This window comes from Brienomyrus brachyistius, chromosome 5, assembly GCF_023856365.1.
Source record: "Brienomyrus brachyistius isolate T26 chromosome 5, BBRACH_0.4, whole genome shotgun sequence".
Lineage (NCBI taxonomy): Eukaryota > Metazoa > Chordata > Actinopteri > Osteoglossiformes > Mormyridae > Brienomyrus > Brienomyrus brachyistius.
Window position 1 is genome coordinate 12,205,898 of NC_064537.1, and position 24,162 is coordinate 12,230,059.

At 43.7% G+C, this 24,162-nt stretch overlaps 2 protein-coding genes across 4 annotated transcripts in view; one reads left to right on the forward strand and one right to left on the reverse strand.

The window, feature by feature from the left end:
* Positions 1-3,255: 3,255 nt before the first annotated feature.
* LOC125741654 (beta-2-glycoprotein 1-like) lies at positions 3,256-6,290 on the reverse strand. 2 transcript variants are annotated; one of them, XR_007397828.1, is made up of 8 exons: positions 6,131-6,290; positions 5,633-5,809; positions 5,426-5,522; positions 5,029-5,105; positions 4,638-4,826; positions 4,099-4,283; positions 3,753-3,950; positions 3,256-3,541 (listed from the first exon to the last, which is right to left on the reverse strand). XR_007397828.1 is itself a non-coding variant. In XM_049012842.1 (8 exons), exons 1-8 carry the CDS (start codon positions 6,255-6,257, stop codon positions 3,474-3,476), a joined length of 1,113 nt encoding a protein of 370 aa, XP_048868799.1. In that variant the 5' UTR covers positions 6,258-6,290; the 3' UTR covers positions 3,256-3,473. The 2 variants fall into 2 exon arrangements, 1 of the variants encoding a protein (XP_048868799.1); XM_049012842.1 differs by having other exon boundaries at positions 4,104-4,283.
* A 4,914-nt stretch (positions 6,291-11,204) lies between these two features.
* Positions 11,205-24,162, forward strand: part of prkcaa (protein kinase C, alpha, a) — a 137,003-nt gene continuing 124,045 nt past the window's right edge. Inside the window, exons 1-2 of one of the 2 annotated variants that reach the window (XM_049012840.1) lie at positions 11,205-11,596; positions 13,421-13,452. In XM_049012840.1, coding sequence (XP_048868797.1) covers positions 11,427-11,596; positions 13,421-13,452 — 202 coding nt within the window. In that variant the 5' untranslated portion in view covers positions 11,205-11,426. The remainder of the gene's footprint in view (positions 11,597-13,420; positions 13,453-24,162) is intronic. The other variant, XM_049012841.1, reaches the window with a different exon arrangement.

Genomic DNA, 24,162 nt, shown 5'->3' on the forward strand with positions numbered 1-24,162 from the left:
GAATGCTCATAGCAATACTTAGAGTGCTGTACTCCCGTACGGCACTTATCGCTATTATGTTCAGTGCCAGTGTTTGTGACTAAACTCTGCCTGACATTCCTCTTTAATTATGATGAAACCCCAACTATTCCTGCGAGCTCATCATTAGACAGGATGCATTCCTTGCTGTCAGAGACAGAGCAAGGGAATCACTGTAATAGATTACAAGGCGATGCTTTATGGCTCTTTATTACAGATTTATGTGTCACATTAAACTAAACTGGCATTTTGAGCATCAACCGAAGGCACATTTCACATAATATTTGCATACACAACAGACAGCGAACTGAGACTATATTTGTATATGATTAGCAGTACACTTGCTATAACACAGCACCATTTTTCAGATCGGGTGTTTGATAGTGCAGAGTGGTCTTCCAGGTGGGCAGGTAGGTTCAGGATAATATATAGTATTTGAGGTTCAGGAAGAGCACTCCATGCTTGGTCCAGCCCAGGCTCATCTGTGTTATACTGACATCTTGTGACTTCTTTGGGTAACCAGGATGCGAGTAGACCCTTAGACCACAGCAGGGCTTTTTACAGTATATAGCACATTCTGTCAAACTTTATTTATGAAAAAACAGGTAAGTCAATTTGATTATTTCATTGCTACATGTGTCACACCCAATGCACATCATGTATTCATATTTGCATGAATTTCAAATTACAAAATTGCCTCCCCTCGCCACACAGAGTACAAGATGGGAAAATTCTGAATGTGTTACTGGGTCCTTGAAGTAAACAGACTGGAAATGGGAAATTCAGGGACACCAGTTCACCTAAATACTGACATCCCATCCATGCTGTTCCCTACTCTACCTGGGGTAGCACTCTGCCAGCACTCAACTGGTTGATTGAAACAAAATCCTGGTTTAGATTTTTACTCTCTGCACCTGAAATGTCCGCCTCTGAGGTCATAGGGTTAGCCACTCTGCTACCGCATCGTCCAAAATAAGGCAGTATCTTTCACAATGGCTGAAAAGCTAATGTACGAACAAGTAGGTGACCGCCAGGATAAGCCAAATGAAGGAATATGAGAGGTGCAGAGCGCAAGGCTTTTAAATACTGAGAAAATGTTCATTGACTGGGTGCATTACAAGAAACAATGACTCATCGACACAGTAGCTGTGTTCCAGTAAACAGACCAAAATTCCACTTACCAGAAATCCTGTCATGCCATTTCAAAGTCCGAAAAAAATCAATATCGGAAAACAAAGGTTTGTTCAAGAACTAACCAGTTTGCAGTCTATACATACCTATCTCTGATATTCCCCACGTCTCGTTTCGTTATTACAGTAGGTGCTTCCTGAATCAATAATATTTGCGATCCTGAATGAATTATTGCTTTTGGCCCAATGAAGCTGTGTCACTGACAGGGATGGATTTGGGCTGCCTTCTGTTGACATCTGTCTTCTCGTTTTTGCACTAGGCGTCTGTGAATGTGTAGTGCCCTATGCCATAAACCTTCATAAGTCAGTTAAAGAGATCAAAGTCACACCCTGTTTGATTTAAAGTCTTTATGCTCAATTAATTTATCTTCTAAACCGTGCCCAGAGTTTCTTGAGTAGCGACGATAAATAGTAAAATCTGTATGGGCGATATCCATCCATCCAGCCAGGGAAGCTGGATGTGGCAGAGCTGGAAATGGATCACTTACATGGCAGATTTTATTATTTTAATGATATGTTTATATGGACTAGATTAGGGCACTTTCAGTCAAGCAAACATACCATTCGCCATCCAGGAAATAGACAACAATGAAAAAATCTTCTGACTTGGATATAATGCTGCAAATGACTGACTGATATCAGTTCTATTTTATGCACACGTCTTCTTTATGACAACTGCAGCCTTATTCCCCAGCAAGTGAAGCAACACAAAGAAGAAGTTACAAAGATTTATGATCAGAGGCAGACATTCAGGTCCAGAAAGTTAAAATCCAAACCTGGATCTTGTTTCAACCATGCAGTTGAGTATAAAGAGCCACAGTCACAGATACTCAGCTGGTTGGTTGAAACAAAATCCTGGTCTGGATTTTTACTTTCTGGACCTGAAATGTCCACCTCTGACCAGGCTGAAATAGACAGGACATGCAAACAAGATTGCTGGTGATTGTAAACTAGAAGCAGGAAACATGAAGGTGAGACAAATGGTGTGGACTCGGCATAATGAGAGATGTTGGACTGGAAGACGACAAGGGTGGACACATATAAAATGTTAAAGAAGAGAGAGAAAGGATGAGACCTAAGGATCTGCAGTTAACTGTTGATGCTGAAAGTTATGGAAGCTTTTGCCTGCTTGAAACAATCAATAACAACAAAGGGTCCAGCAGTGAAGATGTCGCAGTCTGGCTGTTGGCAAGCGAGCGATGAGGAAAAAAAGTCTTCAAATGTATCAAAAATACTGACATCTCTAAGAACAAAGATCAAAACTCCACAGAATAGGGTATTTCGGTGACTGTTCGTGGATGTGAAAGCTGGACAATGAAGAAACAGGAGTCCTTTGAACTTTGGTGTTGGCTAAAACTTTGAAGAAGACCGTGGACAGCAAGACAGACAAAGGGTTTGTAGAACACATCAAGCCTGAACTTTCACTTTAATGACAAATAACCAGAAGGTGTCTTATTTTGGGCATCTTATGAGAAGACTCAGTGGCACTGGAATACATCATAAAAGTTAGAGGTAAAACAGGACTCGGACTACCAGCAACAAGGTGCATACACTCGATTGTCAGAACAATAACCCTGGCTTTGGAAAACCCAACGACCTCAAAAGAAGACAATGTTCTGGAGAAACGCCATATATAGCTACTAGGAGTCAACATCAACTTATTGGCAACAAAAGATAATTAGCTCATACCAATTTAAAATTTCATACTTTCCAGAGAAGGTAATTCCTTCTTAAATTGTACTCTTGCTCTCAGAAGGAAATATTATTTATATTTTACAATAGTAAATTGCAATAAAATCCATCCATCCATTTCATACTGGCTTATCTAGAACGTGGTCATGGAGAACCTGCAATCTATGTCATGATGCAGAAGACTCAGATGGGATGCCAGGTCATTGTAAAACAGGCATGAGAATTTCTTATTAGTGGGCTGTACGACTGTAATGCATGTCACTATGATTGCTAGAAGTAATTCTTAAATATACAGGCACATTACTTAAAGCCTACATTTTATGTCTTCATTGCGAGAAATAAAATGAGATATATCGACTTTTTGTTCTCTTTATTGCTTTTAAAGTAACAAATGCAACATTAATAGTGCGAATCAAACTATACAAATGAATATACTAGATTGTATATTAAAAGCAATATACTTTGTGTGCATTGATGCACACAGAGCACAGCAGCAAGCAGTGCAGAGAAATGACGTTTTAGTAAGAAACAGATCATTCCTTCATTTTTGGTGAAATGTTGTTAGAACAAAGACTAAGTACACATCTTTATTTCTGATGGAAGCTTTTTGTGATGCAGATTATATTGAATAGCGGATGGTTCTAGAAAGAAAAGAAAAATATCCATTACAAGCAGTAGCTACAGACTGTGATGCTTTAAACCGCCACACAATAGCTGTTTATGTGGATCGTTTAAGTATCACATATGATGTACTATCATTGGGGAGTATAATATACCGGTAAGCAGAAATTTGTGATTTACGAAACTTATTGATGGCAAACATATATTTTGGCTGAGGCTGGTGAGCCTTACCTTCATAGCACTCGGGAATAGCTGCGGTGCCGTCGATGCACTGCATGGGGACCGGATAACCGCAGTTCTTTTCTGCGTTTTTGCAGTACACGGCTAATCGCTCACCATGCAGTATTTTGTTCGGCTTCAGGTCCTCGATCCATATTTTCCTTCTGTCGTAAAATATCCGGCCTCGGTGAATGCCGATTCTGCAAGGGGCTGAAATAGCAGAGGACTCCTCGTACGTTTTTATCTTTTGTGTAATATCACTCGCAACTCCATCGTAGGGTTCATACAGTCATCGAATTATTCAAGTTGTGCTTCATTTGCCAAGATCGCGTTCCTGCAGACCGTACAATGACCTTACCTTACCTTTGCAAATGGGCAGGGGGGACCACTTCCCAGTTTTTTCGCACTCGATTTCCGTGGGTCCGTCGAGCACATAGTCTATGTTGCAGCCATATTTTACTCTTTCTTTATAGCCGTGCTCCTTCATTATCGAGAAGGAAATGAATCCGTTTTCGAGGCTGGGCGGCACTGGGCATGTCACGACTGAAAAAGCAGGGGACAAGGGAACGAGGGGACATTACAAGGAATAAGAGCAGGGGGGGGGGTCGAGCTCTGTTCATATTATGTTTAAATAAAAAACACAGGGAAAAAGAATTGTTCAATGGATGGATGGATGGATGATAGATACATGCATGCATGCATAGACAGATGGAAATGCGACACTCATTAATGTGCTCTATACGGTCACCTAGTACTTAAAAAGCTAAACTGGAGTCTTGATGAAGCTCCCATTGACCCTGCAGGATCCTCTCCCAGTACTGAATGGGGCTGGGGCCCCATCTCACCCACCTTTAAATCCACTGGAGGTCATGTGATCACGCGTGTCACTCTACTTACGGTGGCATTCTGGCGTTTCAGTCCAGTTCCCACTGGCAGTGCAGGAGCCTCTCGCGTTGCCTAAGAGCGCAAACGGCGGCATACACTCGTAGGTCACGCTGTCGCCGAATACCGTGGTGTTGCTTTGGAATGGCTTGGAATAGATGATTTTCCCATGCTTTGGTATTTCAGGCAGACCGCAGGTTACAGCTGGTTTGGGTAGGAGGAGAGTTGGCAAAGGCGACAAAGTCACTGGGAATTGGCTGCGCTGAAAGCTGTTTGTACGGTACAGACACCGATTCTCAGTGCAAACTGTATTTTCGCACATTTGTAGAATCAATCGTAAATTTGAGATTTTTTTTCACATGTTGGTCGCATGCATGTGTGAGCTGTTGAAGGTGAAGGGACATACGTTCACAGAAAGGCGGTGGTTCGCTCCAGGTACCATCTGCCAAACACTCGCTCGTATTCGCTCCATGCTGCACGTACCTGCAACACGCAACATGCTTTTCGTGTTGGAAGAGCTCATGACAGCTATTAGGAGTGTTTACAAACTGCACATGCATACCATGTATACTGATTTGGTTTGGAAAGTCCTGTTGATTGCTGAGTAAGGAGTCACTACCAACCTAGTTTCCTGATCAGGAGAATGATGTGGCAGAAGCCCAAGAATTCAGTAGAATATTGATGTTGATAAATATGTGATTGGTTCCTTGTACTCTGTTTGTTGTTTGCTGTCTTTATAGCATGCAGATGATTACTGCAGACTTACATAACACATTTTGTCCATTGAATCAGGTTCCCCTTACCCATCATGGCATGTGTAGTTAATTATGCTCCTGAACGTGATGTCAGTCAGCTCAACATCTCCATGCTGCAGACGCTCAGGCACAGAACACGACTTGGCTGCATGAAAAAACATCAGATTTTCGTAAGGGTGACAGTACATAACAGTAATGCTTTAGTATATACGGCCATGCTATGGCCGTCGTGCATCGACGGCAATAAGGTCTCACGTTCACACTTGAGCGTGGGATTGGTCCATTTCCCACTGGCGGTGCAGACGACTCTTCGTGAGCCTTTACTGGGTGTATATCCAGGCTTACAGGACAGGAAGATCTCCTGCCCAACTTCATACACGCGCTGAAAGCCAGCTGGGTCCATATCGTTGGTTAAAGGGGGCCGGCCACACACTGCAAGCAATTTTGCGGTGTCCACATTAAAGCACATGTTTCTAAAGTACATCCAGACTTCTTCTTTCCCTTAAAGCTTAGCCAAAATTTTTCATGCGCCACAAGAATTCATTCATCAGTTTGTGCAGTTCAACAATTAAGAGCAAATTACTTTGGTTTGTACAAGTAATGATGGCTAAAATACACTCGTGGTTACAGAAAAAATAAAGTCAGAACATTAAATATATAACTCAGGACAGAAACGCCTGCTTTTTCCATTGTGCTACATCTCTGACAAGAGACTGTGATTCTGAATGCTAACTGCTAACTGCTAAAGGGTACCTGCTCCTGCGTCCGCTGGCATGTACGTGGAGAGCTGACATAGCAGCAACAAAAGAAGGCTCCGGAGCATCTCTGTGTGAGGGACAGCGGACAATTTACCCGTAAAACAGCGAGTAAGGACAGACATAAGAGCTCATATCAGCTGTGTCTGTAGAGCCAGGCTGAGTATACAGAGATAACAGCTGATGATGTCACAGAATTAGGCAACCTTTGAAAGTCCTGATCCAAACAAGGAATTCTGTAAAATTTCAGCCTTCACAAGATGGACGTTGTGATTCGCCAACTGCAATATACATTTTTGTCATGCATACTGAAGAATTGGAGCATGGTGTTCGGCTTTAAATCACACTCTTCTTGCCTGCATTTTAGCAGTCCAGCTTGATTGAGAGGAATATGTCATAAGGATTTATTTAATTATATACGCATGTTCATTGCACACGCAGATGTGAGCAGGCCTTGATGTAGTGAGCACAGAGCAAACAGTACAGGACAGGAAGTTTATTTATATCAAGTAATACACTCTTGACGTTAAAATAAATCATTATTGGAGCTTTGTACGATTATACAGAGAGAAAAATGTCCTCCTATAAAAATCCCAGTGTGAAATTAGTTTATCTCACTTGTAAAAGTCCAGGGTCCACAAAGGAGCATATTTACTCACAGTTCAAAGGCAACTTTCAATAAATACAACTGAAGCAACACACTTTTGATATATTTGTTTAGTAATAATATACCTGGAACATAAATGAAGAGGAAAACATCAGGAGTATGAACAATATTAAATATATTTAGTTATGGAATTTACAGTGTCCTGTTTAAGTCTAAGCCAGGACACAATTCCTGTACTTCGCATATTATTATTTAAGAATGATTTTTTTTGTGTCTATATCTGTAATAGCACAAATTAAAACATTCTTAATCCAGTGAACGTAAACTGTTACATAAGGGTCAACCTCTCATTTGATCTCATTTTGATTCAATGTTAGTGTTTTCCATGAATGATTTTTGGTTAAATGTTATATGATATATGAATGTGTTTAATGCGAAAGTAACACATAAATCATTTTACCTTGTCTTTGTTAGTTCTGCCTATCGGTGACTATGATCTTCTGACAGTGGGGCCACTAATCACATCTCATTGATCATGTCCCAGTTACTCTGAGAAGGACAGTGAAAAGTTCCCCTTAGCTGCATGGTAAACGCTAGTCATCATAATAGATTGCATTGTTACCGGTCTTTGTCTTTTCAGGGTGTGAAATGACTATTATGCTGCATGAATGAATTGTGACATCTTGGAACTATGTATTCATTTCGTTATTAATATTTTTGTCCTTTTATCTTTAATGTTGTGCTATTATTATTCAAATCATTCTGAATTTTCTTCTTCTTTAACTGGACTCTTCTTTTGTTCTCATAGACAGCTCCACATGTAAACCACATGGGAGGCAATTCTACAGTATAAATTAGAACAGTGTTTCTCAATCCAGTCCTGGAGGACTCACAGACAGTGCACGTTTTTGCTCCCTCCCAGGTCCCGGTCTTGCAGGGAGCAAAAATGTGAACCGACTGTGGGTCACATTGGACCGGATTGGGAAACACTGAATTAGAGTACAATGGTCTGTCTGCTATGGGAACAGGATCCAAAACGGATCCTGGAATCAATTTGGGTACTGAACCTCGGCCAATGCCCAAATACAAACAAGGCATTTGAATGTTTTTTTTTTTTTTTTTTTTTTTTACTGTTTTCTGTGCTGTATGAAGAGACAGCCTTATCGCGCAGTCTGAGTCACAAGACCCGAACGGAATCAGCAGGAGGCCACAGGGAAGGCTGATCTCACACACCTGGGGGTGGAAATCAAATTAACAGCACCTATATGCACAAAGGGGCATTGTTAGCAGGCAGCTGACTGTAAGTAAACTGCAGCAGAAGTTCTGAACAGTTACACACGAGCCTGGCCATACACGGGAGATCTGGTTGGGGACGGGGGGGGGGGGGGGGGGGGGGGGGGCGGGGGTTTGGCAGAGAAACTGAAAGCTTCCTGCATTGTTTTGAAAAAAATGGGACACCTCCATCCCTCGCCTCTTTGAGATCTCCCCTCTCTGTTCCATTCCTACACCAAGGTGCTATACATCTAATCACAAATCAGTGATCAACGTATTCACAACAAACCAACGGCTTGATGTCAGGCTGCGCCACCTGGACAATCAGTCTCTGGTTCAGTGGCTGCATTCCAGGTTAAGTCTTGTGAAGCCCCTTGACTGAAATTTGCCCTAGTGTACTCTCTGTACACTAATGATGACACTTCCAGAAACCCGACTGTCAAAATGCTAAATTTTACAGATGACACCACCCTTGGTGATGAGACGGTAATGAGGAAACGTGGTGAAAGGAGACAGACTGTCTTGCATCCTGGTGCACCAACTATAACCTGGAACTCAACGCCTTTAAAACAGTGGAAATAATAACTGACTTTTTGCAAATCCCCCTCCTTTGCATCTCTCCTGCTAAAAATCAATGGTGCAGCCATCAAGGTGGAGGAGTCCTTCAAATTATGGGCACCGCCATCCCCTACACAGTCAAATGGGAGCAGAATGTGACAACCGCCGTGAAGAAAGCACTGCTGCGTATATATTTCTTGAAACGACCGAGGGGGGCGGTGGGAGACCCACTGTCACCTGACTCATTCCCGTACATATGCGTAGAACCATTATTGGAAGCAGAGCCTCATCCTCCGTCACTGTCTGCCGTGGCACCGCATCCGCCTGCTTCAAAGGCGAAACTCAGCATGTTATCAAATCCGCAGAGTAAGCCATTAGCTTGCAGACTCCCCTCCACAGACAAACCAGAACCATTCTAGAGTAAGGCAGAGTGTTGACAAGCTTGTCGTTGACCCTCCCTTCCCAGGACACCACCTGTTCCAAGGACTCACATCAGGAAATTGCTACAGATAAATCAAAGCCAGAACAAACCAAAATCTGGACAGCTTCTCTCCCAGAGTTCCTGTCTTCCGGATAACCCCAAAACAATTACTCCCTAAATGCTTCCTGCCAATCATTAGATATTCCTGGAATGCTCTTATTGCTGAAACTAAAATTCACATATTATTACTCGTGATCAGCTTGTTTACATTGCTGATATTGCATTAAAAATTCATCCTTCATCCAGTTAGACGTAGTGCAAGATTCATTCCCTGTCAAATTTATAATGTTTTTATTTTGAACTGAACCAAATTCCCAATGTAGTCAGCAAGTAAAGCTGATTCTGAGATAGTCCCCATTGTCAGCTCCAGGGCATTGATGACAGACAGTGGAAAACAATATTGTAATAATTAAGTTATAAACAGCATCACATTTTAGAACAGAAGGCAATTAAGATGGTGCCATTTTTAAAATGACCATGAAAACCCAAACAAGAATGGACAAAAAAAAAAAACTCCTCTTAATGATTTAGGGGGGAAATTACCTCGGATGTCTTATGTTCACCTCCTGACTAAGCTAAAATTAACTTTACTATGGTTTCTTTTGCCTGCAAACCCTTAGCACCTAACAAGGAATGTGAATTAATCAATGTAACAAATGAATTTCCTCATGAAATCATCTCCCCATCCTTGCTTATATGCACACATGCCAGCTTGTTAGGTATACTTGCTCAGTAATGTAAATAACCTATTCCTCCACACAGTGAGTCAAGTATCTGCAACTGAATACAGACAGCAGGCACACAGACAGGGGCGAGACGTTTGCTCACTGTTCAGCTGAGCATCAGAAAGGCTCAGATAGCTGATCCAATTGATTTTGACTCAGGTGTGATTGCTGATGCCAGATGCAGTCGTTCCACAATCTCATAAACAGCCATCCTACTGGAATTTTCACACACTATGATGTGGACCCTTTACAGAGAGGGCGTGAGCCACAAAAATCACCCAGTAAATGCACTTTTGTGCCGGAAAACACCTTGTTAATGAGTGAGGTCACAGGAGAACAGCCAAGCTTTTGAAAGCCAGTTGACACAGTTGGCGGGACTATTGCTTGACACCTTTAGTGTTGGGGAGTTGAATACCAGCTCTGTTCAGGGCAAGATCCAGGGTAACTGTATTCAGGCGGAAAAAAACAATGTGGTGATGGGATGGCAAAAATATCGTCTGCTTCGTGTTCCGCAAAGGCTAAATCCAGCTGTGTGTGTGTGTGTGTGTGTGTGTGTAATTTCTCCTTGTGTCACAAGGGATTTCTGCAGTCCAAAGACATCCAGTAAGGGTAATTAGTGTTGATAAACTGTCCGTAGAGTATGACTGAATGTCCCCTGCCATAGACTCTCATCCTGACCAGGATGCACTCCAGGATCAGGATGTTCTCCAGTCAACCCGCGCCCGTTATTCTAAACAGCATAAGGGGTTGGAAGGTTTAGTGGGTAGATGAAAAAAATAATACTTTATATCGTAAAAATAGACTTTTTAAGGAGGAACTTTAAGGAGATCCTGATAATAGGAATCAACAATGATAGTGAACATGGGCAGATTGACAAACATAACAGAAGGGATATTAAAACATTTAAGTTATGAACTTAATATTTTTTTCGCCATCGATAAAAAACTCCGGCGATCGTTCTTATGCTTAACCACCAGGCGTCGCTATGAGGCTACTGGAAAATAAGGCAGAACCGCGTGTGCGTTGGTTTGTGTTCAACTTCTGTCAACAATACATAGCAGTTTTATAACCTGTACTACACTAAAAAAACAATGGTCGCCATAAACAATTCAATTCAACAAGCAAGAATAATGGCTTCTGTGTGATTAACGACATCTAAGGAGAAATCGTTGTATTACTTACCTACATATTCTGTCTGGCATGAGAAATATATATGATCTATTACCACGCCTCTCTAAAACCAAAACCAGGGAGTAATCGGACGTTCTGTGGAGAGGAAAATAAGAATAAGCAGAAGTCCAGATTTGGTGAACGATGGTGAGACTCTGCAGCTGCGGCTCTATTTGCTGTTACGCGCTTCTTCCATGGGGTGGCGCACGTGTCCTCCGGTTTCCATCAGGGACCTACCGTATCCCTCCCACGGGAGAAGCAGTGGCGCTGACGTCACCCGGAGTGAAAGGAGGAAGCCGCGCGCGCGCTCCTGGTGAGCTGTCATTAACTAGTTGTAGCTCCAGCGAAAGGGGGGAAACCCTCTGACACAAACTCGGCAGTTTCAATCAGCAGCCCCCGCTAAGCCGATAACAAACGAACAGAAAGACAAGACAGTGTAAAGAAGAGTTAATAAGCGGGACAGAGGGCTGTAACGGCTGCCATGGCTGATGTTATACATTCAGACGAGTCGTCTTCATCGGACGTCGCCAACCGGTTCGCCCGTAAAGGCGCTCTGAGGCAGAAAAACGTTCACGAAGTTAAGAACCACAAGTTTATTGCTCGCTTCTTCAAGCAGCCGACCTTCTGCAGTCATTGCACCGATTTTATCTGGTAAGTGCGTTTGTAAAGCCTGTTTTTTTATTCATTTTACAAAACGTGGGCGCTTTTTCTTCACCTTCTTCAAACCGTTTCACTTTACCCTTTTTAAAGTGCATTAAGTGACAGTGCTGAACTTCCGTGACACTTTTGCCCCCCCCTTTTATAAAATCAGTATGGAAAGTAACTTTTTCGTTTTTGCCTTCCTGTTGCACGGTAAACTTTCGTCGATAAGCAGATTGCGACGCACTCGCACATCCCGAAGCTGGGATGTTTACCCCCCGTAAGGAGACCCAACCGGAGGGGGGAAACCTGTCTGCTTCAGCGCCGGGGAAAGCGCTGACAGATCTGTAAAAGTGCCACCTAACTAATCTGGGAAAATCCGAGATGACCGCCTGCATTGGGGGACCCGTTAAACCCTCCGGTAGACGCTGAGCGGATGCGTTCGCCTCGGATAAAGTGCGATGTCTATTCGCTGGAGGTTTCTCTAAGCATGGCTTTATTTCAGTACAGGCCAATAAATATTTGGGAAATAGACAAGCGGTGGGAGATCTCTGCCAGATGTCTGTAGTTTTGACGAGCTTTCTTTAACTGCTGAAGTATTTAATAGACGTACAACAGTAAGAAAGTATATCGTAAAGTTTGTAGCGTCTGCTTGCAATTCCTTACATTTGCGATGTACTTACTGGGTGCATTTGCACGGCATGACAGCGAGACGTTGCGGTTGTCCGTCTCGGTAGGTGATGCACTTATCCAACCCACGGATCTCTTGCATTTCCTGTTAACTTAACAGCCGCGGGTAAACATGGGAATGCAGTGAACTGCCCAAGGTTTTTTTTCTCCATTTTTTCCCTAGAAAAGCAGGATCTTAGTAGACCTTGTACTGTACAGAACAATGTACTTCCATTACCAGTTACTTGGCACTCAAGTAATAAAGGTGTCATTCACTGGGGAGAAGGGGTCTCCTTGAATCAGTTTTCAACAACATATCTCCAGTGAACATGTTGCCTTTCCCTTACCCTCAAGTCAGCTAACCTTCATCCGAAGGTTTATGGTTCAATACAGCCTCTTGAGGGAGCCCCTTAACCCCCAGCTCACTGTGATCCCCAAGCTTCATGGAGAGCAAGATGGGGCAAAGGAATTTCTCCACAGGGATTAATAAAGTATTGCTATTCTATTGTACGTATTCAAAGCATGAAGCTCAATAGAAATGCAAGGCATTAAGGAGTGTTATCTATGTCATGTGGGGCACTGACCTTGCGACATTCGTTCAACAAGTGGGAAATTATAAAGCAGGCTTCTTTAGTCTTTCAGAGCCATTGAATGTATCTTTGGTGATTAAATGTATTTAGGTGTGTTCTGCATCTTTTGACCACAGTCTACTGAAAGTGTGTCTTGCAGTTCACAAGACCCAATATACTACATGTACATGTCAGAAATTGTTGCTGCTTACCAGCTTATCTAGTCTACTATGTTTCCTCTGGATATGGTGTTTGCCCACATCCTTACAAGCAGTTGAATTCTGGGAAAATGTCACTTAAACACATACAAAAACAGATATGTTTTCCTGAGTCATTTTATTCATTTTTATGTCAATTGACTGGTCACCGCTACCAGTCTCCTGCCAGTTAATGTGGAGATTGAACGCGTAAACATAGATCAAACCCCAAAAGATGACCACCCGAGGCAGGAGGAGCTATGGACAGGGACATGATTGGCCCCCTGCAGGAGTGCTGCACCTCATTGCCTCGCCATTGCTGCAAGTCGCCACGGAGACGCTTGTGGGCCCTTTGCAACACGGTTGATTAAATTAATTTGCGTTTCTTTGCTTTTTCGCAGGGGATTCGGGAAGCAGGGATTCCAGTGCCAAGGTCAGTACGACGACGATACCGCCGTGTTGCAGGCCGTTCACGTTTCCGCACGTTTCCCAAATGTGGCAGTGGAGTTGTTGCATTTTAAAGATGATGCGATGTTCATCTTCCACCTACAAGCCAAGTGCCTTCTTTTTTGTACATTAATTTCTAATGATGTGGTGCTCTGCTTATCAGTCTTTAGTCATTATGTTGGAAGTGTTTAATAGAAAACCTTTCTATTAAACTTTTGTTCCCTTGCCAACCAGCATTAATTCCATGATAATGAAGGAGAAACAGAGAGACAGCCCAAACGAAAGCAGATGTCTTAGCTATTCAGTCATTGGTTAAAATCGTGCAAGCCCCTTTCACTATGATGTTGTGTTTAGATTCAGAAGTTTTGTTGAAAAAAATGTTTAGTTTAAGACCAAGGGAATTTCTGTTTCAGAGGGAGGTATCAAAGGGTGATCTGGGTGAAGTATATGTAATCCCCAATAATGTGGACTTTAAGATGATGGGAGAAAGTAGAACCGAGGGGCGTAACTGGAAGTGATCTGAGAATTAGGAGTGAGATGGAGAGGGGAGGAGAGAGACTCCGGAAATGGGGCTGAAGCCCAAGTGTCTGGGCACTTTCAGTTTGCTGTTGGATGACATGTTAAACCTTCGAAGCCCCCAGGTGACCAAACTGCAGAAAAATGTTAGATACTGATGCTTTTGAGAAATGTACCATTTTGAACACATTTTGGTGAAACAGATTGTCTGGCGTATATTTCTAATTATATTTTATATTTTTCAAATTCGTGTTCATTTTAAGTTTTTTTTCCTTTATCTTTTGTCCATTAGTTACCTGATATTTTGCCGGTAATGTGCTGAATCTTAATCTGTTGGTGTGATTCCGTTCCATCATTCCCCTGCCAGGAATTGCAGAGAACCCCTTCTGCTTTGTGCTCCTCTTGTTATCCATGTGAAATATTTGTAATATGTTTGTTATCTTGAATCCTGTTGACATTGCAGGTGTGGAATCACATCTCTGTTCTGTTGGGTGATGGGTCAGATAGATCATTTGAATGAGCCAATGGGCTGCAGAGCCATGCATGAAATATCTTGGTGGCACATGGAACCTTTGAAAGCAGTTCCGTAAGTTGTTCCCTCATGTGATGAAGTACAAAAATGCTTCGTATACAGTACAGCCTGTGGGTGTAAGCCACAGACTGTCTTGTATTCTATCTGCATCAGTATTTTTTACCTGTATTGTTCAACACTATCTTGTTTAGCTGAGGTTGGCTGAATGTTTAAGCATTCCAGTGTACCTGTTCAACATGCCAATAAAGCATCTTGAATATGAGAGGAAAAGGGATCTGTGAAACTGCACTTACTTTTGTCTCTCGCAGGCTACGCACGAGCGCGCCGCATGTCTTACTGCACTAAAAACAAAGTGTGTTTCGCTCCCTGCCTGACATCCAGTTTATTATGCGCTGCTGTTTCGCATTGTGTTACTGCATGAGTCATTACCGAGTCCTTCCGTTTTGTTGTCAAACACTGCGTAGTTGAGATGGGTTATTTGGTACTTGTTGAAGCTGCAAAAAATGTTTGTTCATAAAAGACAATATTTTCTAACACTTGGGGGAAAAAATGAATGGCAGGTGGCATTAACTCTGGGTGATTATTTGTATGAATTTCAGGCATCATGAAGATAATTTGCAGGAAGTACGGCGTAAAATGAAAGAAGGCTTGACATGGCTCTTGGAAATCCATGTGTTGGAAAAAAAATGGTCATTTTATTGACAACTGCAGCACATACCACATGTAATGTACCTTCCAGCTTGGGCCCTACTGTGAGGGATGGCTGCGTGTTTGCAAGTAAGCAAAGGCCCTTGTAATTGATAGTGTATCCTGCCAGGGGTGTGTGTAGATGTAGACGTGCAGTCAGCCCTGCGTGGGTCCTGCACGCCACCGCAAAGCTACTCCGAACATGGCAATCAGAAGCTCACAGCCCTTGGCTTAGTGGAAATGCAAGCCGCGCCTTCTTCCCGCCCGCTTAAGCTCCGCCTCTCTACAGCTGCTTCCTTTGGTCCGTGGGACCGTCCAGTGTGTGCCTGAGCATGTTCTGCTCGGTGGGGTCCCGTTCATACGGCCGACCCACGTAAATCCGGGTTCTGCCGGAGGGATCTGCTGCACATGGACCTACCCAGTGTGTTTGTCTGAATATGGAGAGGTGTGTAATGTAGGATGTGGTTTATGGTAAAAGCAAAGCAAGCTGTCGGTTCAGCAAAAAAAGGGTATAGTTTCAATTCACTGCTTTGTTTTTTTGTTTTTTTTTTTGTTCCTCAATTGTTTCTTTTTCTGCAGGTATTTTGAATAGTCAATATATAGCTTGTGCAATGTATCTTTTGTAACACTTTACTTGATGGGACACAAATAACAGTATTATACTATCACTTATGTATTAACCACAAACTAAGTCTTAGTTACGTGCGTCATCATCATTAATGAATTGTGACACATGTTTTATCTCAAGCCGTTACAATATTTGTTACTATGTCTGTTAATTATTTAAACCTTTGCGAACTACTTGGAGGAACAAGTCATGAATGATACAAGTTAAATACTGATCTCATATTTGTTCCTCATCAATGAATCATGATGCATCTTTCATCCCAAGCAGTTGCTGCCAGGAATGGGCCAATCGACTTCTGTTCAGTTCTGCTCTGATTCTGATACACATCATATCAATACAGATTCTGATATACATATGCCGATACCAGTGCAGATTCCGATACTAGAGCTCTTCCTACTTTAATATTTTAATAATATAAATGTATACATGATATATAAATGTTTGTACTGTATATATTTTTACAGTAATATGTATTTTTTTAACTAGTCAATACAAATAGGAAAATGTATGGCAAGAAATCTTCAGGCTGCGGGTCGGGAAACGCACCTCGTGTGTACATCTCGCTTTTATCGTTTATGAGGCATTTGCAGTTCAGTCTGAATATTTTCCGAACGAGGACACGCGAGTGGCTAATGTTTAAAATGCCCCGCAATTTTTCTCCCCCTGGCAACATTGTCGCTTATGCTTCATTGTGATAACAGCCCCTCACGTATCACAAGCTGCCCGAGCTAGCGACTCCCAAATCATCCAATGCTCTTTTTCATATTACTCGCATTGTCTGACACAATTGCATGCGCTTTGTTCAGTGGGATTTTCCACCAAATGCTACTTCCAATCTCAAAACTTTATTTTTGCAAAGATTGCAAACCCTGTGCTGCTAGTTGTCATTAAAAGTGTAAAATACTTCTAGATCGTCAGCCGCTTATCTGATGTTCGTACGCTCCTCGCACCGCAAAGGGTATGTGGATGACGTCACAACAGGCGGAAGTGACCACACTCACACCCACTGAGTGGCAGATAGCCTGAGAGACAGTGTTAGCGTTCAGCTTGAATGCCGCAAAAATCGTAGCTAAAATGGGAAAAGTCTGTTGTGCGTTTGATTATACAAATCAATTTAATGAGAAATAGGAACTGACTTCTTACAAACTGCTGAGTACAGCTCAGGTTAAGCTCAGAGTAAATCTCTGACATGGATCGGTCACATATGCCGATACCGGATCCATCTAATAGGTCTGAATTGGTGCCGATACTAATCTGAATATTGGAGCGGTACTTCGCTAGTTACTGTATTTGTTACTATATCTGATATTTCTGTAAACCATTGTGAACTACTGAAGGAACTACTGAAGGAACTACTGAAGGAACAAGTAATGAATAACACATGTGATAATGCTGATCTCATGTTTGTTCATCATTAATGAATCGTGATGCATCTTTTATCTCAAGTAGCGACTATATTTGTTCACGATTTGTTCATAATTTGTACTTCAGCAGTTTATACCCTGTCAAGTAAAGGGTTACCGTATCTTTTTTCCCCACTTAACCGTACGTTTTCTAGGTGACGTGTGAACTGCGTTTGGTCAGGTTTAGGTCTGGTAATGGTGAGGAGGACATTAGCTCCTTCTGGCAGATCTGTGTTTCCTGGAAGACGCTCTTTACTGATACTTAGCATATTAGTCTGCGATCTGCTGTCAGCCATGAGACGGATGGGTGGGCGTCTGACAGCATTGGCTCCGGATGCTTGTTCCTTCGGATGCCTTCCTCCCTTGAGTTATATCTCTATGTCCTCCTGCTGCCACAACTCCCTGACCAGTGCAGTCATGTCAGGAGTGGGACTGTGAGCTCATCACTCCCAGCCCGATGAAGGAATCCATGCCGAGTGGCCTGTGTGACCTGTCTGACTCGTGACCCATCCCCTGAGGACAAAGTTCCTTTCCCGTGCATTTGCTGACCTCTGCCACTGACATCCCGTGCAACAGACATAAATGGAATATCTTTATTTAATTGGGAATGTGTGATTGGTGGGGGGTGGGGGGGGGGTGCTTCTCACACTGCTGCCATGACAACTGGGTGCAAACCGCCCCCGGAGATGGTGGCAGGGTGTTGTTGGGGTTGATGGAACAGATAAAATGTTCCTTGGAAGCTTGCTTTACTCCTTCAAGTTCCCATGCTTTGGAGGCAGGTTATGGTATTTTCACTTTAATGGAAGCCCTGCTTCCATTATGTGTGTGTTGCCTTTTCCACATACATTCTGAATTTCTCATAATATGTAATACCATTTGTTCTGACAGGCAAAATAGGGAGAAAAAATGTGTTCAGCTAAATATGTTGCATACTATGATGTGAACTCTGGCCACTTTATTTGACACACATAAGTACTGGGTCGGACCCAGTTTTGCTCCCAGGACCACTACGAGGGTGGATGAAATCTCGGAGCAGCCATTCTGCACACCACTGCAGTACTGAGCTGTTATTTTTGCACCTGTGGATTCCTGGTAGCTTCAAAGAACCTGGCCTTTCTCCTGTGACCTGGCTCATTAACAAGGTGTTTTCAGCCACAGAACTGCAATTGACTGGGTGATTTTTGTCCATTGCACCTTTCCGTGTAAAATGTAGATGCTGTAGAGCCGTATAATCTCAGAATAGTGGCTGTTTCTGAGATGCTGGAGCCATTGTGTATGACAGCAGCAATCACACCAGCTTCAAGATCAGTTATATCGGGTATCTGAGCCTTTCTGATGCTCAGCTGAGCAGTGAGTGAACCTCTTGCCTCTGTCTGTGCGCCTGCTGTCTGTATTCGGTTGCAGACATGTGATTCGTTGTTTGGAGAAGCAGGATGTTTGTTTTTTCAAATATCAGGTGCATGTTTGTACTTAAATAAAGAAATTCATTTCCTGTAGCTGCTGTCATGTTTAGTAGAACAGTAAATGAATTTCAGGTTCCTCAGTCTTTTCTCCACTGGACCTGTTAAGTGCCCCTTCATCCTGCATATCAGAATCAGCTTTCCTTGTTTCAGCAGGTTTCTGCAGGCCATTTGCACACTTTTGATCTTTAAATAAGGTTTTAATGGAACTATTTAGTTCAATTTTAAGGTTTTGTCGGTATTATGAATGAAAATAACCCCTTAACTTTATTCTAAAACTATTAGTGAAATGAGTAAGTGGAGTGTTTTTGAGTGGCCTCTCCACTAATTTTATTTTCCACAAAAAAAGAAACCTGGAAGTGGAAGTGCAGGCATGTGGGATCGCTGGGGGATTCCAGCCTCTGTGTTTACCGCCCCTTCTTCTGTGAAACACAAGCTTCTGAGGCTTGAGGTAGTGCGGGAACATTCAGAAAAGCCAGAATGAAGAATCAAACCCAAAGGGAGGAAGAAACAGCCCCTTTGGAGTGTAATTTGGTTAGAGTGGCTTTCTTTTGGCTGCCTTGGCCCTCTTAATTGACCCTGCCTTCCTCTCCAGGTGAGATATGGTGTGTATGGGTGTACTGGCCGCTCTATCTAGTGGTTAATCTGTCCTTGGCACTTAGGTCCCCTCCAGATCCTCTGCTAAGAGCTCCCATATTCCCCTCTTCCGTCTGGATTATCACCCTGCTGTCAGCAGAGGAGAATTGAGAGGTCAGCAGGGGTTGGTGTCACCAGGGCGTCGTCCCTGCATATGAAATTGGCCTCAGGTGACCAAGCCACTGCTGTCGTTTTTGTTCCCTTTGCCCAATGAGTTTTGTACCAGCAGATTACTCATTTTTAGTGAATTTACCCCTGGAAACCTCAAATGAATAATGGATGCTGATTCTCCTGTGTGTCTTTGCACTGTGGAAAGAAACACCCAGAGGACACTTATAAAAATCACATATGTAAAACTCACATGTGTACAGTAGTGCAGAGACCCACAGCCCCGGAGGTGTGAGGCCACAGTGCTCCCCCAATGAGCCACCCCCCCCCCCCCCCCCCCGTCTTGTGCATGGTTATCAAATCAATGTTTATATATAGACTGCAGGCCTTGTAGTATTAGCGTTACGGCAGATCTGTTATCAGTCTCGGCGACACCCGCACACACGCGTCACCTGGGCAGCCCGCCGAGATTGCGCCGTAACTGGAAACCCTGCTGCCTGTAGTGGTATCGCGTGTCTCCAGGGACTCCGCACGCCATGGCTGCTTTGGCTCCAGGGTGCGAGCAAAGGTGGTCAAGCCGCACCCACGTAGCTCTAATCGGTGGGCAGACCTTTGATCACTGTATACCTGTAGATCTCATACCAGGTGGGACTATGGACAGTGTGGTGGGAGGGCCGGTCATTCCACCACGAGAACGTACAGCAATGCTTAGGAGACAGAAGCATTCATTCATTCTTCCAGGCATTCATGAGTCTATGGTAATCTTTACCCAGGTTCCCTCACGTACCACAGGGTGGTATGAAAAATAGGCTAGTGGCAGGTAGTGGTGTAGACTTCACTTTGGCAGTAAGGAGAAAGACTGCACTGGACAAGGACAGTAGGAATGAATCTCTGGGCCTTTTAAAGGCGCCACCCAGGTGTTTGCGCTTGTTTTTTGAGATGGGCTCTGTACATAAGCGACTTGCTGAAATCCTGCCATCAGCAGCTGGACGTCACTGAATTTTTCTGGTTACCCAAACCTTCTCAGAATGGAAAAACCCTAGACCTGATCATTACCAGGGGCAAACCATTTGTGAAAATAGTGGGGGGGGGGGGGGGGGGGAGGGAGACCCTGGCTGGATGATATGCTGTTTGTGTGGTCTGTTCTTACACACCATTCATCCCCTTCAGTGTTCAGTCCTGTAATGTTTTGCTTTGGGTTCATTTTTGGGGGTGGTACTTGGAGGGCTCAGTCAAATCAGCTGTTAGAATACAAAGACAGGCTAATTGAATTATGCACAGAAAAAACCGCCTGTGCCCCAATCACCCCATGTCCCCAATCACCCCACAGCCAGGGGCAACACTGTAATGGGGCTGCTCTGTTGTGTGTTAATCACAGTAATGAACAGGGCATTCATGCTTTGAGTCAGAAATGTGCCGGTGCCAGGTGTAGGGTGAGGTTTTCCAGGCGGCAGTAAAAACCCATAAAAAAAAAAACACAAATGTTATAAACGATTTTCTGCCCCTGCTTTGAGAGGGTCCAGCTGAAGTATGTGGTTACATGCTGCTATTTAAATTAAATTAAAAGACGATTGTGTAACATAGCTATCTGGGCTACGTCAGCCTTGGGTTCGAGCATGTCCTCGGCATGGCTGCTGCTAGCCTGCCTGCCAGCGTTGTAGACATTGAGGTGCAGTTTCTGTTGTTGTGAGTTTGTGCTACAGCTAAAGGACGGTTTCATATTGTGAGTTAAGTTGCTTTCACATTCATGTGTAATTCCGATTGCAAATGTTTGTCTATTTGATTTCCATTCAGCCTGGTTGATTGTTTGTTGACTAGATGGTTTGGTGCAGAGAGTTGTTTGTAGTTATAATTATTGGAATATTGAACTGGGGCCTGTTTTCTGAAGCAAGATATGTTGCTTAGCTGGATAACTTGATGGATTTAAGGTAGTCCGGGCTAAATATAAGTGAGCACAGATAATGTTCATCTATTCCAGACTACCTTAAATCTGACAAGTTATCCGGCTTAGCAGGAAATCCTGTTTTGTGAAACAGGCCTCTGAGCTTTACTTCTTTGTTTATGGAAAATAATAAGGTTTTCTTATGTATTGTTCACCTTATACTTTTACACAAAGTTTTTTTTTTCTGTGGCCCTTGGAGGACATTAAAATTTGTGTCTCAGGAAGCCTTGGATTTTTGTGGTCTCCCCTTAACATGGACACTCCATTGTGGAATCATCACAGAAATTACCGGGGGAAGTCATGTAGCCTGAGTAAGAGAGGGAAGGTACGGTTCTTCACCAGGACCTCCACTGGTCAACCCTCTGTCCTCTTGGAGGTGCAATCTTCTGACACAATTTCAATTTGAAGGCAAGCATCCAAGGCCGGCCCCACCAGTTTGATCATGGTTATGAGCTGCTAAGTGAGTGCCACTGGGCTCCTGGCATGCTAATGTCATGTGTACCTTATATACGGTGTGATTTCCAGAGAAGGCTGCAGAGGTGATGTGTCAAGTTTGTAGGCACAAAGGTGTATTGAGTCATGTGGGTGGATTAGCACAAACTCCGCTGCAGGGGAAAAAATAAAAAAAACTGGGGCAGCTCTTCCCCTAAGACAAATATACATATACAAATATTTGAATATATGTCACACGCTCCGTCATGTTATTGACATTCACTGTTTAAATACCTCATCTCAAGATTACGAGTCTTAAAGTTATATCCATCCCTGTGATGTTCCGTCTGTCTTCAGTCTTCATTTTAATTGCATAAAGCGTAATGCACTTGTTGATAAATTGCCCCGTTTTGCAGTGCATTCTTGATTCGCTGGGCTCTCTCTCTCTCTGTCGCTCTCACCAGCAGATCTTTCTGGAAGGGTGTGCTTGACCAGGGTTTGTCTTTCCCTGGGCTGCTTGTGCCCTCTTCGGTCTCGATGTCTGGGCTTGGGCTGTGCAGTCACACTGTTGGAGCCCAGCTCTAGTCCACCCTGCAGTTTTCTTCCCCCCCCCCCAAACGTTATTTTTTTTGACTGACAGATGAAAGTTTCTGTTTTGTTTTTCGAGTCCCCCCCCCCCCCATTTTCCAGCATCACTCATAGTTGCATCCAAACTCCTGAGTTTCCCCTCAGCAGGCCATTCTAATATGTTTCTTTCCTGCAATGTGCTCCGCCCTGGATAGTGTGATCGAAGCCAAACAGGATGTAGGTGAGCAGTCCCGGTGTGCATTGTCGGTATCTAATTATTTTAATACTGTCAGGCCCATACAGTCATTGCGCGGCAGTATATGGCAATTTGATGGTATTTTCAAAAGCAGCACGATTCCGGATCAGCTGCCAGTTGGCCTGGAGTGTAAAGGTTCAGCATCGCCATCCACTGGGAGCCATGGAATCATAGTTCTGGTGCGCAGGCTTCTTGTGTGAAATAAAAGTACCGCAGACTCCATCCACGTCTCCTCCTGCGCTGCGTGGTTTTCGTTTCACACCTTGGCTTATTATATCTAATAGTGTTTAAGTCCCAGTGGCGAGCTGTGGAATTACATTCCATGAAGCTTTTGCCCCGAGACCTCAGCACAGCACGCAGCTGTGCCGTTTCACATCGTTTAGCGACAACACCGAAGCGGGTTCCACTGCTCTGCCATCCGGTTTTCTGTCATTATCCGTTTGCGGCGGCGTGCTATCCTGCTGATTTTGACGTCGTCTCTAAGGTCGCGTCGATAAGCTACAGTAGGAGAACGGAAGCGACATTGCCGTCAAAGAAGCCGTGTTCATTACAGCGGGGCTCTGCTCCGACGCGGGCTCTGCTCCTCATCTTCCAGGGAGGAGCGTGAAGCAGGGAGAGTGGAGCCTTGAGCCTCCGAGACCAGCTGCTTCTGTCAGGAGAGGAGCGCGCCTCCTTCCCAGCGGGGACCTCGCCTCACTCCCCTCTTTGCATGCGGTAAACCCATCGACCGTGTGAGGCACCTCTCGAAATCTGGCAGCGGCATGCAGTAAAACGATAGCGGCGAAAGATTTGCCTAAAATAAACGGCCATGCCGTAATGTGGCTGACTTGCAGTGTCCCCCCCCCCACACCACCATTGCCCTGGGATGCTGTAGATGGCGTGAGCTTCACCATGTTTCTGCACCCTCCGAGACTGGCACCATATCCTTGTCTGAACCACAGGCCTGTTCCTGCGCAATTCCTTGGCTTGCTGTTCTCGCCGTGCAGGAGCAGTGATTTAGAGCTTCCAATGTAGCCCCAGTGAAGCTGAAATTAAGCTGCATTACAGGCAAGGGGGGGCCTGCTTGTGCTGCAAGTATTGTATCTTCATTAACTAATCAGTTGCTGTAGGCTTAAAAAAGATTTGACTCTCTAGGGGGAAATTGTAAAGTCTTCCATAGTTCCTCCATTCAAGGAGAAAGCATAACAGAGTTCCTCAGGAATAAGCAGAGAATTCCAAACGGCAGAGTCATCTTCCCGCATGAGTCATCACAGCTCCCTCTAATCTGCCCTTCTGTTTTGGACCTTCCAGAACTCTGGCAATGTAGTTGGGCCAAATCGGATTCACAAACCTAAATACTAGCCTTCAGGAAGTGCATTATCTTTTCTCGGTGCTTATGCTTGTTTTTGGGCCTTGCATTAAGGTTGCTGTCATCCTCTCTAGATATTATCTACATTGGGCCTCAAACTGATGACCAGACCATCTTGTTTATGTCGGTTGTGTTTCGGTTTTACTAAGCATTCTACAGCTGAGATCAAACAAATCTGGAG

Bases quoted from the DNA above. Each gene is read 5' to 3' on its own strand.
- LOC125741654 (XM_049012842.1), bottom strand. From the start codon at position 6,257: ATGTCTGTCCTTACTCGCTGTTTTACGGGTAAATTGTCCGCTGTCCCT. The intron at 5,523-5,632 runs GTGAGACCTTAT...TTTTTCATGCAG, and splicing joins TCCCACGCTCAAGTGTGAAC to CCAAGTCGTGTTCTGTGCCT. The intron at 4,827-5,028 runs GTATGTCCCTTC...TACCCAAACCAG, and splicing joins ACCACCGCCTTTCTGTGAAC to CTGTAACCTGCGGTCTGCCT.